Source organism: Dipodomys merriami, unplaced genomic scaffold, assembly GCF_024711535.1.
Source record: "Dipodomys merriami isolate MVZ:Mamm:240054 unplaced genomic scaffold, mDipMer1.0.p SCAF_27, whole genome shotgun sequence".
NCBI classification, from domain to species: domain Eukaryota; kingdom Metazoa; phylum Chordata; class Mammalia; order Rodentia; family Heteromyidae; genus Dipodomys; species Dipodomys merriami.
Window position 1 is genome coordinate 5,716,761 of NW_027204159.1, and position 14,185 is coordinate 5,730,945.

The 14,185-nt window shown below is 49.2% G+C and overlaps 2 protein-coding genes across 4 annotated transcripts in view; both read left to right on the forward strand.

Annotated features, from left to right (window-relative positions):
* Kdm3b (lysine demethylase 3B) overlaps positions 1 to 4,675 on the forward strand; it is a 78,890-nt gene extending 74,215 nt beyond the window's left edge. Inside the window, exons 23-24 of the mRNA XM_070036099.1 lie at positions 847 to 981; positions 3,289 to 4,675. Coding sequence (XP_069892200.1) covers positions 847 to 981; positions 3,289 to 3,369 — 216 coding nt within the window. The 3' untranslated portion in view covers positions 3,370 to 4,675. The remainder of the gene's footprint in view (positions 1 to 846; positions 982 to 3,288) is intronic.
* A 1,890-nt stretch (positions 4,676 to 6,565) lies between these two features.
* Reep2 (receptor accessory protein 2) lies at positions 6,566 to 13,931 on the forward strand. 3 transcript variants are annotated; one of them, XM_070036101.1, is made up of 8 exons: positions 6,566 to 6,732; positions 8,470 to 8,542; positions 8,829 to 8,905; positions 11,575 to 11,695; positions 11,879 to 11,992; positions 12,311 to 12,452; positions 12,550 to 12,680; positions 12,766 to 13,931. In XM_070036101.1, exons 1-8 carry the CDS (start codon positions 6,701 to 6,703, stop codon positions 12,832 to 12,834), a joined length of 759 nt encoding a protein of 252 aa, XP_069892202.1. In that variant the 5' UTR covers positions 6,566 to 6,700; the 3' UTR covers positions 12,835 to 13,931. The 3 variants fall into 3 exon arrangements, with proteins under 3 accessions (XP_069892202.1, XP_069892201.1, XP_069892203.1); XM_070036100.1 differs by having other exon boundaries at positions 6,568 to 6,732; positions 12,305 to 12,452; XM_070036102.1 differs by lacking the exon at positions 6,566 to 6,732 and adding an exon at positions 7,039 to 7,241 and having other exon boundaries at positions 12,305 to 12,452.
* Positions 13,932 to 14,185: the final 254 nt, after the last annotated feature.

The window sequence follows — 14,185 nt, forward strand, 5'->3', positions numbered from 1 at the left end:
GTGGTTCAAAGCCAGCCCAGGAAGAAAAGTACATGAGACTCTTATCTCCAATAAGCCACCAGAAAACTGGAAGTGATGCTGTGATTCAAGTGGTAGAGTGCTAGCCTTGAGCTGAAGAGCTGAGGGACAGTGCCCAGAGTTCAAGCCCCATGACCAACAAAAAAATAATGATGATGATGATGGTAATGATAATAATAATAGGATTTGGTTTGTCTGCTAATTTTTATTTTTATTGCAATATTAGGGATTGAACTCAAAGGCAAGAACCTCTTGTGTTTACTAGGCAGGTGTTCTACCACTTGGCCCATACCTCCAGCCCTTTTTTTGCATTTGGTTTTGTGTCTCTGTCTGTGGCCAGTGGCTTGAACTCAGGGCCTGTGAGCTTTTTTGCTCAAGGTTAGTGCTCTACCACTTGAGCTACAGCTCCACTTCTGGCTTTTTAGTGGTTAAAATTGACAACAGGAGTCTCAAGGATTTTCCTGCCCAATCTGACTTTGAATCATGATCCTCAGATCTCAGTCTCCTGAATAGTAGAATTATAGGCGTAAGCTGCTGGGAGTGCTGGTTCTTTTCCAAGTAGGATATCACTTTATGCCTGGAATGATATGGGCTGTAATGTTCCTACTTATGCTCCCCTTATTCACTGACATGGTAAGTGTATACTACTACACTAGCCATTTTGTGCTTCCCACATCAGTGGGATGCAGGTGACATGTCACCAAGATCTCCTAGTCTCTGCCTCCTAAGTAACTAGGATTACAAATTTGAGCCATTATACCCAGCTATCATGTATATTTCCATGATCTGATGACTCATGTTTTCCCTCTGTATTCCCCTCGATCCCAGGTTCATAATCTGTATAGTTGCATAAAAGTAGCAGAAGACTTTGTATCTCCAGAACACGTGAAGCACTGTTTTCGCCTGACTCAGGAATTCAGGCATCTCTCCAATACTCATACCAATCATGAGGATAAACTGCAGGTAAATAACTCTTTATACCATGTTGTTTTTTGTTTTTGTTTTGTTGTTGTTGTCAGTTGTGAGGCCTGAACTCTGGGCCTAGGTGCTATCCCTGTGCTCTTCAGCTCAAGGCTACCACTCTACCACTTGAGCCACAGTTCCACTTCTGGCTTTTTCTGCTTATGTGGTGCTGAGGAATCGAACCCAGGGCCTCATGCATGCAAGGCAAGCACTCTACCACTGAGCCACCTTCTCAGCCCTCATGTTGGCACATTCTCTCCAAGGGTATTCTTTGGAGTTCTAACTGGAGGAGAAATAACTCAGAGAAACCATGTCTGGGAACATGAAGTCTTCCTATTGGAAACATCTAACTAGTTCTTTTTTTTTTTTTTTGGTCTGTAGTGGGGCTTGAACTCTGGGTCTGAGTGCTGTTCTTCAGCTCTTCAGCACAAGGCAAGCGCTCTACCACTTGAGCTACAGTGCCACTTCCAGTTTTCTGGTGGTTTATTGGAGATAAGAGTCTCACGGACTTTGTTACCCCAGCTGGCTTTGAACTGAGATCCTCAGATCTCAGCCTCCTGAGTAGCTAGGATTACAGGCATGAGCCACCAGCGCCCAGCTAACAACTAGTCCTTTTTGAGTATGTTCAAAGAATACTCAATCTTTTCAGTTTTGGGTTGTTTTTTTTTTTTGGGGGGGGGGGAGGGTCCGGTTGTGGGGCCTGAACTCTGGGCCTGGGCGCTGTCCCTCAGCTCTTCAGCTCAAGGCTAGAGCTCTACCACTTGAGCCACAGCGCCACTTCTGGCTTTTTTTCGTTTTGCTTATGTGGTGCTGAGGAATCGAACCCAGGGCCTCATGCATGCAAGGCAAGCGCTCTACCACTGAGCCACCTTCCCAGCCCCTCAATCTTTTCTGTTTTATTTTGTTTCATTTTGGTTTTTGGTGATACTGTGGTTTGAACTTAAGGCCTTATGCTTGACAGGTATACCCTTGGCAGGAAATTAACACGTCTAACACGTAGCAGGTAAATATTTGTTAAAGTAATAGAGAAGAATTAATAGAGACTAGCATAAAAGATCTTGTGTATAGGGCTGGGAAGGTGGCTCAGTGGTAGAGCACTTGCCTTGCATGCCTGAGGCCCTGGGTTCGATTCCTCAGCACCACATAAGCAAAAAAAGAAAAAAGCCGAAGTGGCGCTGTGGCTCAAGAGTTAGAACACTAGCCTTGAGGTGAAGAGCTGAGGGACAGCACCCAAGCCCAGAGTTCAGGCCCCACGACCGGACCCCAAAAAACAAACAAACAAACAAAAAAACAAAAACAAAAAAAGATCTTGTGTATAGACCTTTTGTGCCTAGCATAAAAATGCCAGTGCTGGGGCTTGAACTCAGAGCCTGGGTGTTATCCTTTAGCTTTTTCCATTCAAGCCGGACACTGTCACTTGAGCCATAGATCCACTTCCACTTTTTGCTGGTTAATTGAAGATAAGACTTTCATGGACTTTCCTGCCCAGACTGGCTTTGAACTGCAGTCCTCAGATCTCAAATAGCTAGCTGACAGCCATGAGCTACCAGCGCTGAGCAAGAAATTTTTTTTTTTTTTTTAATTATCTTCAAGGCTAGAAGTGTAGCTCACATGATAGTGTATCTGCTTGGCAACACAGAGTCCCAAGTTCAAACCCTAATACTGCTAAAAAAATATCAAGAAAATTATCTTTAGCCTGTTCACTTTAATGATTTTTTTTTTGTCGGTTGTGGGGCCTGAACTCTGGGCCTGAGCACTGTCCCTCAGCTCTTCAGCTCCAGGCAGGCGCTCTACTGCTTGAGCCACAGCACCACTTCTCCTTGTGCTTTTTTACTCAAGGTTGGCACTCTACCACTTGAGCCATATCTCCACTTCTGGTTTTTTGCTGGTTAATTGGAGATCAAAGTGTCATGGACTTTTTTGCCTGACTGGCTTTGAATCACAGTCCTCAGATCTCAGCCTTCTGAGTAGGTAGGATTACAGTTGTGAACCACTGGTTCCTGGCAAGGTTCTTAGTATGGAAACTTTATTTCCTTTGTTCTCATGTAAATTCTACCTTGTAGGATTATAGCAAAGATTAAATGAAAATCCACATAAATAACTTAATAGCTGTGCCCAACCCATAGTAAGCATATAAATTATGGTGATTATATACCCTTTCAATGATTTCAGTCTTCCTTAAATATAAACTATACATGATAGTCATTTGAAGGGTTTCCTCGTCGAGAGTCAGGGCAGAACATACATTTATATTTGTCGAACACAGTATGGTGTTGCCACGAACTAACAGTGCTGATTGCTCCCTAGGTGAAGAACATCATTTACCATGCAGTGAAAGATGCTGTTGGTACCCTCAAGGCACATGAATCCAAACTGGCAAGGTCTTAGGCATGGAGAATTCAAGCTCTCCACTGAAGCAGTACTTTCACTCACAACACTTACAGGGAACGCCAAGGTTCTCTGCAGGAGCAGAGGCCCTTCACCCGGAGCCACAGTGTGGTCAGTATTACAAACTCTCCAGCCACTCTTTCTATGCTGCCTCAACACTGAAGGTTGACACAGGAAAGTTGCACTGTTCACACACACACAGTTTCAGACTTCAAACTGAGGGTGCCACCTCCCTATCCCCCGGCCTTTGGCAATCCAGATTACCTTGAACATTGATGGGCTTTCTCGCACATTCTCCTGATTTGAGATCAAGGAAACTGGGAATGTGGCACTTCTCTTTCCTGTTCCTCTTGTGCCTAGTTAAGTGGGAATGTGTTTGAAGATAGACATAACTGGTACAAGTATGGGTGAAGCCTGACAGTGTCTCTGCACGTGACCTCTGACATGGCCCATCCCAGGAACTGGGGTGCAGCCATCCCCCACACTCTCCATAAACACTGGAGTCTTACAGGACCCGGGGAGAGCCCACTGCTTTCCCAGGAGGCTCCAGGATGAGGAAATGTGTGTATTTAGTGAAAAATAGGTTTGTAGTGAAATAGTTACTATTTCATGAAAGTAGATATTTTTAGAATTTTTGAAATACCACAGTTGTTTTCCTGGATTATGAGGAAAGGCACATTACATTTAGTCTTCCTTTCGATAAAATTCTTTGAAGAAATAAGATTTTTAGAAATCAGCTGCCCATTATAGCACAAAATCAGCCAAAGCAGAATTTAGAAGAATTGGCTTTTAGGGTTCTTTTAGTTTCTACTCTTCCCTCTCAGTCTTACCTTGAGGGAACAGTCATCTGAGAAAGAACTTCGTCATGTCTGAGCTGTGGTGTGTTCCCTGTATGCACACACTGGTCTCTCCAGGAACCATTTTCACCAATTACCAGCTTTCCCTTGGGACTCGTATGTTTCAAAATGAGATGGAAAGTTTGATTTCCAACATGAGGGGTTTTTTGTTTTGTTTTTTGGGGTTTTGTCCAGAAATATTTTCAACAAAACTTTCCAACTCAGTGAAGTTTTTATTAAGAATTTATTTGAAAATGATGGAACTCATTGGCCCATAGGTACATTGGAAAATGTATCTCTTTCCAGCTGTACTGTAGTGCCCTACAGGAAGGCTTGTTTATATGTTCACAGTTACTTTTTTTAAAAATAAAAGTCATTTACTGTAGAATTTAATTTCACTTTCTGTATTTTAATTTTGTTGAAGGGCTGATTGGGATTTCCATGTTCTTATTAAAAATCTAACAAATCTATTTGTAGTGGACTCAATTCTTCCTGTTCCAACCTTTCCAAAGTCAAGGCCATGTTTGAAGTCTGAATTAGAGGTGGGGGATTTATATCCAGGTCTTTATTTTTGTGTTCCTTATCCTATCTCTTGGTTTCCTAAACTGTGCAATTAGGAGAAAGTTTCAGGGTGAAGTATCAGGTGTGGTTTGTGGGTTTAAGACAAAGAACTACGTGAGTTACTGGGTGGAAAGATGGACATCCCCACAGTTGATGCTCTGTGAGTGGAACAGGAGAAGTAGAATCCTGCCTTGCTAATAAGGCAGAGTCTAGGAAGGGCAAGGCCACTAGTGGTAAAGCCTGAGCAAGATTTTGAGCAATCAGAATTCCTTCCCAAATATAGGAAGGCTGGCTGCTGAGTGTGGTGGCTCACACCTCTAATTCTAGCTACTCAGGAGGCTGAGATCTAAAGACTTCAGTTCAAAGCCAGCCCACACAGAAAAATCCCTGAAACTTTCCAGTTAATCAGTAAAAAGCTGGAAGTGGTAGTGTGGCTCAAATGGTAGAATGCCAGCCTTGTGTGAAAAAGCTAATAAGCAAGAGTGAGACCCTAAGGTCAAGCCCCAGTACCAATACAAAAATAAATGAAAATTAAAGGAAGAGGCCTGACTGCCCATTTATGAAATATGTGGCACTTGGAAAAGGTGGAAGAAGACTCAACTGCAATTATTTTTGTAAATCAAGCAAAATTAAAGTATCTTGAGAACAGACTGCATTTCAATTAAATGAAGCCTTTTGGAGAGGAAGTTGTAAAGAATAGCAAGAGGGGTTGTCAAAGGCATTTTCTGTGGAACCTGCTGCTAGACACTTTAGCCTGGAAATTATCAGACTAGAAATAGACCATTGTGTGGTTCAAGGATGCTGAGTTTGAATAGGACTATAACTCTTTGAAAGTACAGCACTCTAAGCATGTCCTTTCAGCCTGGATAGGACAAGTTGATGCTGTGGTCACTAGATGGTTTACACCTCAACATAAAGGATAGAGACATACAGAAGCTTCAAAATGGGACGGAAAAGGAGAGCAGTGGGGGAAGGGGTGCTTTGGAACTTGGTTGCTTTGGTCAGAGTCAGGAGGCAAGCTAGCCTACATTCTGGATATAAATGTCTTCAGAATTAGGACATTCACTGCCACTGGTGCTTGCTAATGAGGGTAGAACTAGGGCCCTTGGATTTAACACTGACCTGGGTCTTGGACCCCTCTCCCAGCCCCAGCCCTGTTCCCCTGCAAAACTTACATCCTTAAGCAGATCAGATTCACCTGGGAATTCTTTCAGCTGGGAGTTAATGACTGTAGAGAAGAGAAGGGATGGACAGGTGCCGTATGGGACTTCAGGAGCTCAGGTGGATGTCTACAGGGCGTGAATTGGGGGAAGAGACTGCTAGTTATGGCATGTTCCTAGGTTCATATCTTAGCATCGTGACTTAGTGGTTTTGTGACCCTCAGCAAATTATTGACCCTCCTTAAATTCCTATTTCCTTATCTTCAAAATGATCATTTCTGCCCTATAGTGAAGTCTTTAGTATTCAGTGAAATAATACAAGCTCTTGGCTTATAGCTGTTATATCCTCATGGGATATTTAAGATTTCAACCTGAGGTGGGCAGGAGATAAGCTAGGGCTGATGTCACGGTGGAACCAAGGTCCTCTGCCCAGGGCTTGCAAGCCCAAGGAAGGCGAACAAGCAATTAGATTAAGGCCAGACAAGGAGGATGAAGGCGCGACATGGAGGATGAAGACGCATGCTCCAGCACAGCAGGTGCTGGGGGATGGGAGGGGGGGGGCGCCGCTGTGGCGACCTCCCCTTTAAGAACCGCCACCGCCCACGGCCCGCCGCTACTGCGGAGACCTCCCCTTTAACGGCGGCCGCTCGGCGCTCCGCTGCCCCCGCGGCGGCTGCTGCGGCTACTGCAGCTCCTGCTGCCGGCGCCTTTTCGGCCTTGGGCAGCTGCATCCTTGGCTCGGCCGTCCCCGCCGGCGCTGCGCCTGGCCCCGCCATGGTCTCCTGGATCATCTCTCGCCTGGTGGTGTGAGTGCGGAGGCGGGCGGGGAAGGCCGGGGCGGGGGAGGCCGGGGGGGTCAGGCCCGGGGCGGGGGCCTCACGGCTCAGGACGGGCTGCCCCTGCGGCTGCATCCTGCGATCACCTCCACGCCCAGAGACCGTGTCGGGGGAGCATGTCAGGCCCGGGTTCCCGCAGTATTTCTAATAGCGCCGGTTATTCTCAACTGCCTCTCCCCTCCCCTCCGCCATCGCCCCTCGCCGGGGAGTGGGCAGGTGAGCGCGCCTCCTCCCCCACATGGCCGATCGGGGATGCTGGGTGAAGCCGCCCGGCAGAACAGCCCCTCCTCTCCCTGGGGGAAAGGGATCCGAAGAGTCAGGAGCCAGATAGGGCCTGGTCGTCATTCCCTAGTTCAGAGCCGCGGCCCATTCCGCGGGCCTCCACCGAGGCTCAAGCCCTCCTCCTGTGTCCACCAACTGTCAGGAGACCGAAGCTGAGGACACCCGCCCTGAGACCCCCACCCCCACCCCGCCCCCAGGTAGGCAATCCGGGCCTTGGGAAGCAGAGATGGCGGGAGGACAAAGTGTGAGCGGCAACTAGGAACGGTGTCTGTGCTTAGCCTGAGATGAGAGTATGCTTGGCCGCCTTCAATCCTGAGCAGCAAGTGTGGAGCTGTATCCCTGGCCCCTCCCCAGGCTCCAGGAGTGCACGCACAACCTTAGACTGTGTCCTCCAGGGTTCTGCCCCGCAGCTCACTCCCTCTACACAGGCCAGTTTGAAAGTGTCCTGCCTCCACCACGCAGCACTGTTGGGAAGGGCCTGAGCCTGGTGGGTACCTACTGAGTTTTAGGACCAATCACCGGTCTAGCTTAGGACTCTGCCCCGTAAACCTCCACCTCCTGGGACTCCCATCCCAACAGCTCCACCCTGCTGTCTTCTTCCACTCAGTGCTGTAAGGGCTTGTGTCCTGGTTTCCTTTAGTCCTATAGGAGTCTTTTTCCCTACCACACCACATAGAGAAACTAGGGGCCTCATTTCAGTACCTCCCTGTGGCCTTCAAGTCAGCTGTTTCTGTCTGGAATAGGCACACTCCTTAAGGGGCATCTCTCCTTTCCTCACCCATGGCCTATCTGTGGTCTGTAATGGAATCCCCAGCCAGGGCTTTGAGCCCAGGACCCTCCTCTGAGCCTGGTCCTGGGAGTGTTGACATGGAAGAATAAATTTGCCCGTCACAGGGCCTCCTGCCCCTGTGCCCTCTGGTCCCCAAGTCCCCAGGGCCACAGTAGTGCTCTTGATTGCCAGGTTGAGTGCCCTCTTAGGTGGTGTCAGGTTCCCTTGCAGAGCTGGCCTTACCCAGCCTGGCTCTGAGACAAGGAAGTGGAGAATAAGAATACATGAGTTGAATGGGTATGAGGCCGAGAAGGACCAGACCCTTGTTCCCCATGACATGGTTCTCTATAACCAGGGATCATGGCTCAAGGAACCACATTGGACCTTCTGACGTGTGTGTGTGTGTGTGTGTGTGTGTGTGTGAAGGACTAAAGTGAACAATAGAGGGAGAGTGGCATCCCCCTCACTGACCACAGCCTCCATACAAGGATATCTCCTTCCTGAGTCCTCACTGCTTTGGCCTGAACCCCTAACCGCAGTTCATCAATCCAGCTGATGTGGCTCTCTGGAATTCTGTCCCTTTTCCTCTCACTACCCGGTGACTGGTACAGAGCTGGGAGTGAGAGGGGCCGGGTTAACCATGCTTGCCTTCCTAGGCTCATCTTTGGCACCCTGTACCCAGCCTACTCATCCTACAAGGCCGTGAAGACCAAAAATGTGAAGGAATATGTGAGTGAATGGCCTGTACCCCCTACCCAACCAAATGGCAGATGGATGATGGTTACAATACAGATGGGGGTGATTTTGTGCTACATTGTAAAACAGTAAGCAAAGGAGATTCTAGGGTATTTCCTTCTCCCTCCCCCCAGCACCTCCAAGGTGGTCAACAGACAGAGATGGGGTCTTGGGTTTTCCTACCCCCCAGCCCTGTGAAATAAAGAGCTAGCAGATTGGGGGTCTTGGGAGTTGTGGCCCATTGGCCCTGCCCTAGTAAATGCCGTCCTTTGTTCCCCAGGTGAAATGGATGATGTACTGGATCGTCTTTGCCTTCTTCACCACAGCTGAGACACTTACAGATATCATACTGTCCTGGTGAGATCCAGCATGCCCTACTGCACCTAAGGCCCCAGGTCTCTCCCTTTCTCTAACCAGACAGATGGAAAGTTGAGCACTAGGGTGGGTACTTGATTTTCCTCTCCAAAGCTGACTTGATCAGCAGAATGAGAAGACATAACCTCCACATTTCTTTTTAGTGGCAGTCAGAGCACCCCCATGAAATTCAGGGAGCCTGCTTCTTTTTTTTTTTTTTTTTAGTCAGTTGTGGGGCTTGAACTCTGGGCCTGGGTGCTATCCCTGAGCTCTTCAGCTCAAGGCAAGTGCTCCACCACTTGAGCCACAACATCACTTCCAGTTTTCTGGTGATTAATTGGAGATAAGAGTCCCACAGACTTTCCTGCCTGAGCTGGCTTTCAACGGCGATTCTCAGATCTCAGCCTCCTCAGTAGCTAGGATTATAGACAAGAGCCACCAATGCCCAGCTTTTTCTTTATTCTTTGATCTGTATGCAGATCACCATTCTCTAGATCTTAATTTTCTTACTTGTGAAACAGACAATGTGATTCAGTGGTATAGACAATGAATGCTTGCATTTCCAAGGCCCTGCTGGACCATTCTCATTAATGATAGGGAATATGTTTGAATCATTTACACAATCATTGCGGGAGCTCAGAAATATTTACTGAATGACCAAATGCCTCTTGGAAGAGAAAATTTACAACACAAAACACTGAAAGTCAAAAGGAGAGAGTTTACTGATGAGTATAAAACAAAAGATCGTTGTTTATAGAGACCTTGTATTTGAGAATAATAATGTGATGAAGAAAGAGATGGAGGGTAGTAAGTCTCCATGCCATTGGACTATGATGAAGGCTTTGTGAAGACATAGGAGACATAAAGGGGTCTGTGGCCTCAGCAGCAGCAGCAGCTATGGGGATTGCCCCTTAAAAATAAGGGGCACATGTGCATCACACCTTACAGTTCAAGCTACTCAGGAGACTGAGCAGGGGGATCTTTTTATTTTTGTTTTTTTTGGGGTCTGGTCATGCGGCCTGAACTCTGGGCCTGGGCGCTGTCCCTCAGCTCTTCAGCTCAAGGCTAGCACTCTACCACTTGAGCCACAGCGCCACTTCCAGCTTTTTTTTTTTTTTCTGCTTATGTGGTGCTGAGGAATCGAACCCAGGGCCTCATGCATGCAAGACAAGCGCTCTACCACTGAGCCACCTTCCCAGCCCCCAGGGGGACCTTTTGAGCTGTGGAGTCCAAGCCTAGCCTGGATAACAAGACTCCATGTCAAAAAAAAAAAAAAGTTTTGTGTATATCTGTCTTGGAGCTTGAATTCAGAGCCTGGACCCTGTCCCTAAGCTTTGTTGCCACAGTTCCACTTCTTTTTGGTGATTAATTGGAGATAAAGAGTTTCAAGGAAGCCGGGCGCTGGTGGCTCACGCCTGTAATCCTAGCTACTCAGGAGGCTGAGATCTGAGGATCGCGGTTCAAAGCCAGCCCGGGCAGGAGAGACCGTGAGACTCCTATCTCCAATAAACCACCAGAAAACCGGAAGTGGCACTGTAGCTCAAGTGGTAGAGCGCTCGCCTTGAGCTGAAGAGCTGAGGGACAGCGCCCAGGCCCAGAGTTCAAGCCCCACCACCGACAAAAAAAAAAAAGAGTTTCAAGGACAGCCGGGCACCAGAGTGCTAGCCTTGAGCAAAAGAGGCTGAGGGACAGTGCCTAGGCCCTGAGTTCAAGCCTCAAGAAATAAACTTTTTCTTCCCACTTCCACCTGTAATCCTAGCTACTATTCAGGAGCTGAGAGCTGAGGATCAAACCTCAAAGCCAGCCCAAGCAGAAAAGTCCCCTTGAGACTCGAATAAGCTACTAAAAAATGTTGGAGTGGTTCTATGGCTCAAGTGGTAGAGTACTAGCCTTGAGCACAAAGAGTCTCAGGGACAGCATCCAGGCCCTGAGTTCAAGCCTCAGGACTGGGGGTGGGAGTGAGAGGGGAAGAGTTCCAAGGACTTTCCTGCTCAAGTTGGCTTTGAACTGAGGTCATCTCAACCTCCTGAGTAGCTAGGATTACAGGTGGAAGTGGGAAGAAAAAGTTATTTATTTCTTGAGGCTTGAACTCAGGGCCTAGGCACTGTCCCTGAGCCTCTTTTGCTCAAGGCTAGCACTCTACCACTTGAGCCATAGCACCATATCTGGCCTTTTCTAATTATGTGGTACTGAGGAATTGAATTGAACCCAGGACTTCATGCATTCTAGGCAAGCACTCTACCACTAAGCCACATTCCCAGCCCAAAAGTTAAAAAAAAGCCAAGAGGCATATTATGGGAGCAAGAATTGGGATCCACAGCCCATTCCAGTCTTCTTCATAGAGAGAAGACAGCAAGAGTGTGAGGAGCAGTCTTGTCTTGGTTTTGACTTCAAACAAAGGAATGGGGGTAGGGAGAAGGTATTTAGCAGGAAAGAGAAGGCTAGAAATTAAAGAGAAAGGATGAGGAGAGCTACTGATCCATTAGATTCTTTTCAGAGCCACTTACCTTCCCACTTGGGAGTCTCATGTGAGCCTCCAGGTCTCATTGGGGACTCCATGAACCTAAGATTTAGGGAGCTGTCCATGGTGAAGCAGGGGGCCAGTGCTATTGAGTCCAGCACCCCTCTGATTCCCTGCCCTGTTCTCTTTGCTTGCCTCTGTCCCCCAACAGGTTTCCCTTCTACTTTGAGCTCAAGATTGCTTTTGTGATATGGCTGCTGTCCCCTTACACCAAGGGTTCCAGTGTGCTCTACCGCAAGTTCGTGCACCCAACCTTGTCCAACAAGGAGAAGGTTTGCCCCCGCCCAGCTCACCTCCCGGCTTCCCCTGGCTGAGGTAGCCTCACACCTGCACCACATATGCTCCTGGCTCACTGTCAGTGCCCAGAGCCTTGGCGCAGGTGTGAACAAAAGTAGAAGTGGGCCTCAGTGCAACTCCTACCCTCACTTCTTCCTCCTTCCCCTCCATCCTCTCAGGAGATCGACGAGTACATCACTCAGGCCCGAGACAAGAGCTATGAGACCATGATGAGGGTGGGCAAAAGGGGCTTGAATCTGGCTGCCAATGCTGCAGTCACAGCTGCTGCCAAGGTGAGATGGGAACAGACCCAGACTCCCACAGTCTCCTCCTTGGTCGTCTCGTACCCCTGGTCCAGGCCCCTTGGCATCCAACCTGTTATCGGAGCTGTGGAAGCTTCAGGCTTGTGTGCAGCTCAGGCTCCAGCTCTGTTTGCTTGTCTGTCCAAGAGAAAGTATGGCCCCAGCCTCTTGGCTTTGTGCAGGCCTGGGTGAGGACAGTGTGGAGAAAGCACTGAACCCAGGGGCTGTTGCCAGCACCATGGTGACCTCTCTCTCCACCCCGCCCCTTCCCCTGACTCTCTTGGTGCGTGGTGGTGACCCTAGGGCCAGGGGGTGCTGTCAGAGAAACTGCGGAGCTTCAGCATGCAGGACCTGACCCTCATCCGGGACGAGGATGCATTGCCCCTGCAGGGCCCTGACGGCCGCCTCCGACCTAACCCTGGTGGCCTCCTGGAGACCATTGAGGACTTAGGTACAGATAGGACTCAGGGCTGTAGGGGAGGCACAGGGTTGAAGGCCAGGTGGGAGAGATCCCTGGACTCCTATTCTCTTTTCTTCCTTTCACCCAGGAGATGACTCTACCTTGAGTTTAAGGTCTAGCCCAAACCAGGCAGATCCCCGGACAGAAACCTCAGAAGATGACATGGGAGATAAGGCCCCCAAGAGGACCAAATCTATTAAAAAGGTGCCCAAAGCTGAGGTGAGAAGTATGGGCCAGAGTTTTGGGAAATGAGGGGGAGGGGGAGGCAGTTAGGTGAGCCCTGTCCCCCTTCCTCCCTCCACAGCCACTGGCTTCCAAGACACTGAAGGCCCGACCTAAGAAGAAGAGCTCTGGCGGGGGAGACTCAGCCTGAGGTCCTCCTGTCCTCGGAAGGGCTGCAGCCCAGCTCCTGCTCCACACTGTGCCACTAGCCCGGGTGTCTCAGGCCCTGGGCCTTCCCACACACACACACACACACACAGACACACACACACACACAGACACACACACACACACACAGCTGTTTCCAGGACCCTTCCCCAGTGGCCACCCCTCTCAAGGAGGCTCAGCTGTGGGGGGTGAGGTTGGTAGAGGCTGGCCCAGGGGCTGATGACTGAACCCCCAAAGAGGGGCTCATCTTCTCTCTGGCCCTACCTACCCAGTGCCTTGCTGAAGACCTTGCTGAAGAAGACCAACCTCTATCCCCTTCTCTGAGGCCCCCACTCTCCCTGGGATGGGATGGAGGACGGGGGTGGGGGGGGCCGGGACAGTCACAGCTCTAACAAAGCAAGGAAGGTCTGAAGGCACCTGGTGAGAGGAAGGCAAACGTGGGCTACTTGGCTGGATCCTCCAGGCTCAGCTTTGAATCGAGGACATGGGGATTCAATTACCAGAATGGCCCTGCCAGAGCTGCAGCTAGTAGGACTGAGGGCTACATATTCCCACCAAAAGAGATGGGGCCCCAAGGTGTATGAAGAAGTGTGTTTACCTTACTGGACTTAGGGCTGGGGGATGTCTGGATAAAAGCCTCTCCCTCCATTGGTCACCCCTCTTCCCACGCTCAGCTCTGGCCTTCCCCCTCGAGACCTTCCCTGCTGGTCTCTGAGCCTCTAAGGACCCCAGTCCATGGCAGAATGGGACCTCTCACCTTCCCCTCTGTTCTTGATCCTTTCACCTCATCCATTTCTGCCCTGTCCCTGGGCTGGATTGCTCCACTCCCAGGAGGTCCTGTGGAGCAATCTCCTTTCTTGTCCCCTTAGGGGTCCCTCCTTCCTTGCCTCAGTGTCCCCTTGCTGTGCCAACCAAACCCCTGTCAGAGCCATACCCTTTCCCCACTTCTGTCACAGCTTCAGGCAGGGCCAAGAGGAATCTGTGAAGAAGAAAGAGAAATACATGAACCAAGGAACTTCCAATTCCTTGGTGTCTGTTGGACCTTCGGCACTGGATGAGCCAATAAACTCTGGCACCTCATTTGTTGTGGCCTCTGAGTTTTCCTTGCCTCACAAGTTGACAGATAGAAAAGAAACCAAGTAAGAAGCAGGCCTAGCTGAGGGGAGGAGAGGAAAAGACTGGACTGAGCCAAAGCAGCTGTGACCACAGAAAAGGTGCCTTAGGCTGGTTCCACCTAGGAAAATGGTTTGGAAGACCAAGATAAAATGAAGAGAGGACTCAACCCCCCAAAGACTATCTTGCTGCTTAGAAACCTGTCCCACAACAAAAAAAAA

What these genes read in the sequence shown, in the direction of transcription:
- Reep2 (XM_070036100.1), top strand. Translation starts at nt 6,701, where the DNA reads ATGGTCTCCTGGATCATCTCTCGCCTGGTGGT. An exon ending in CAGTCACAGCTGCTGCCAAG is followed by an intron (nt 11,993 to 12,304) that starts GTGAGATGGGAA and finishes TGGTGACCCTAG; the next exon opens with GGCCAGGGGGTGCTGTCAGA. An exon ending in GGAGACCATTGAGGACTTAG is followed by an intron (nt 12,453 to 12,549) that starts GTACAGATAGGA and finishes CCTTTCACCCAG; the next exon opens with GAGATGACTCTACCTTGAGT.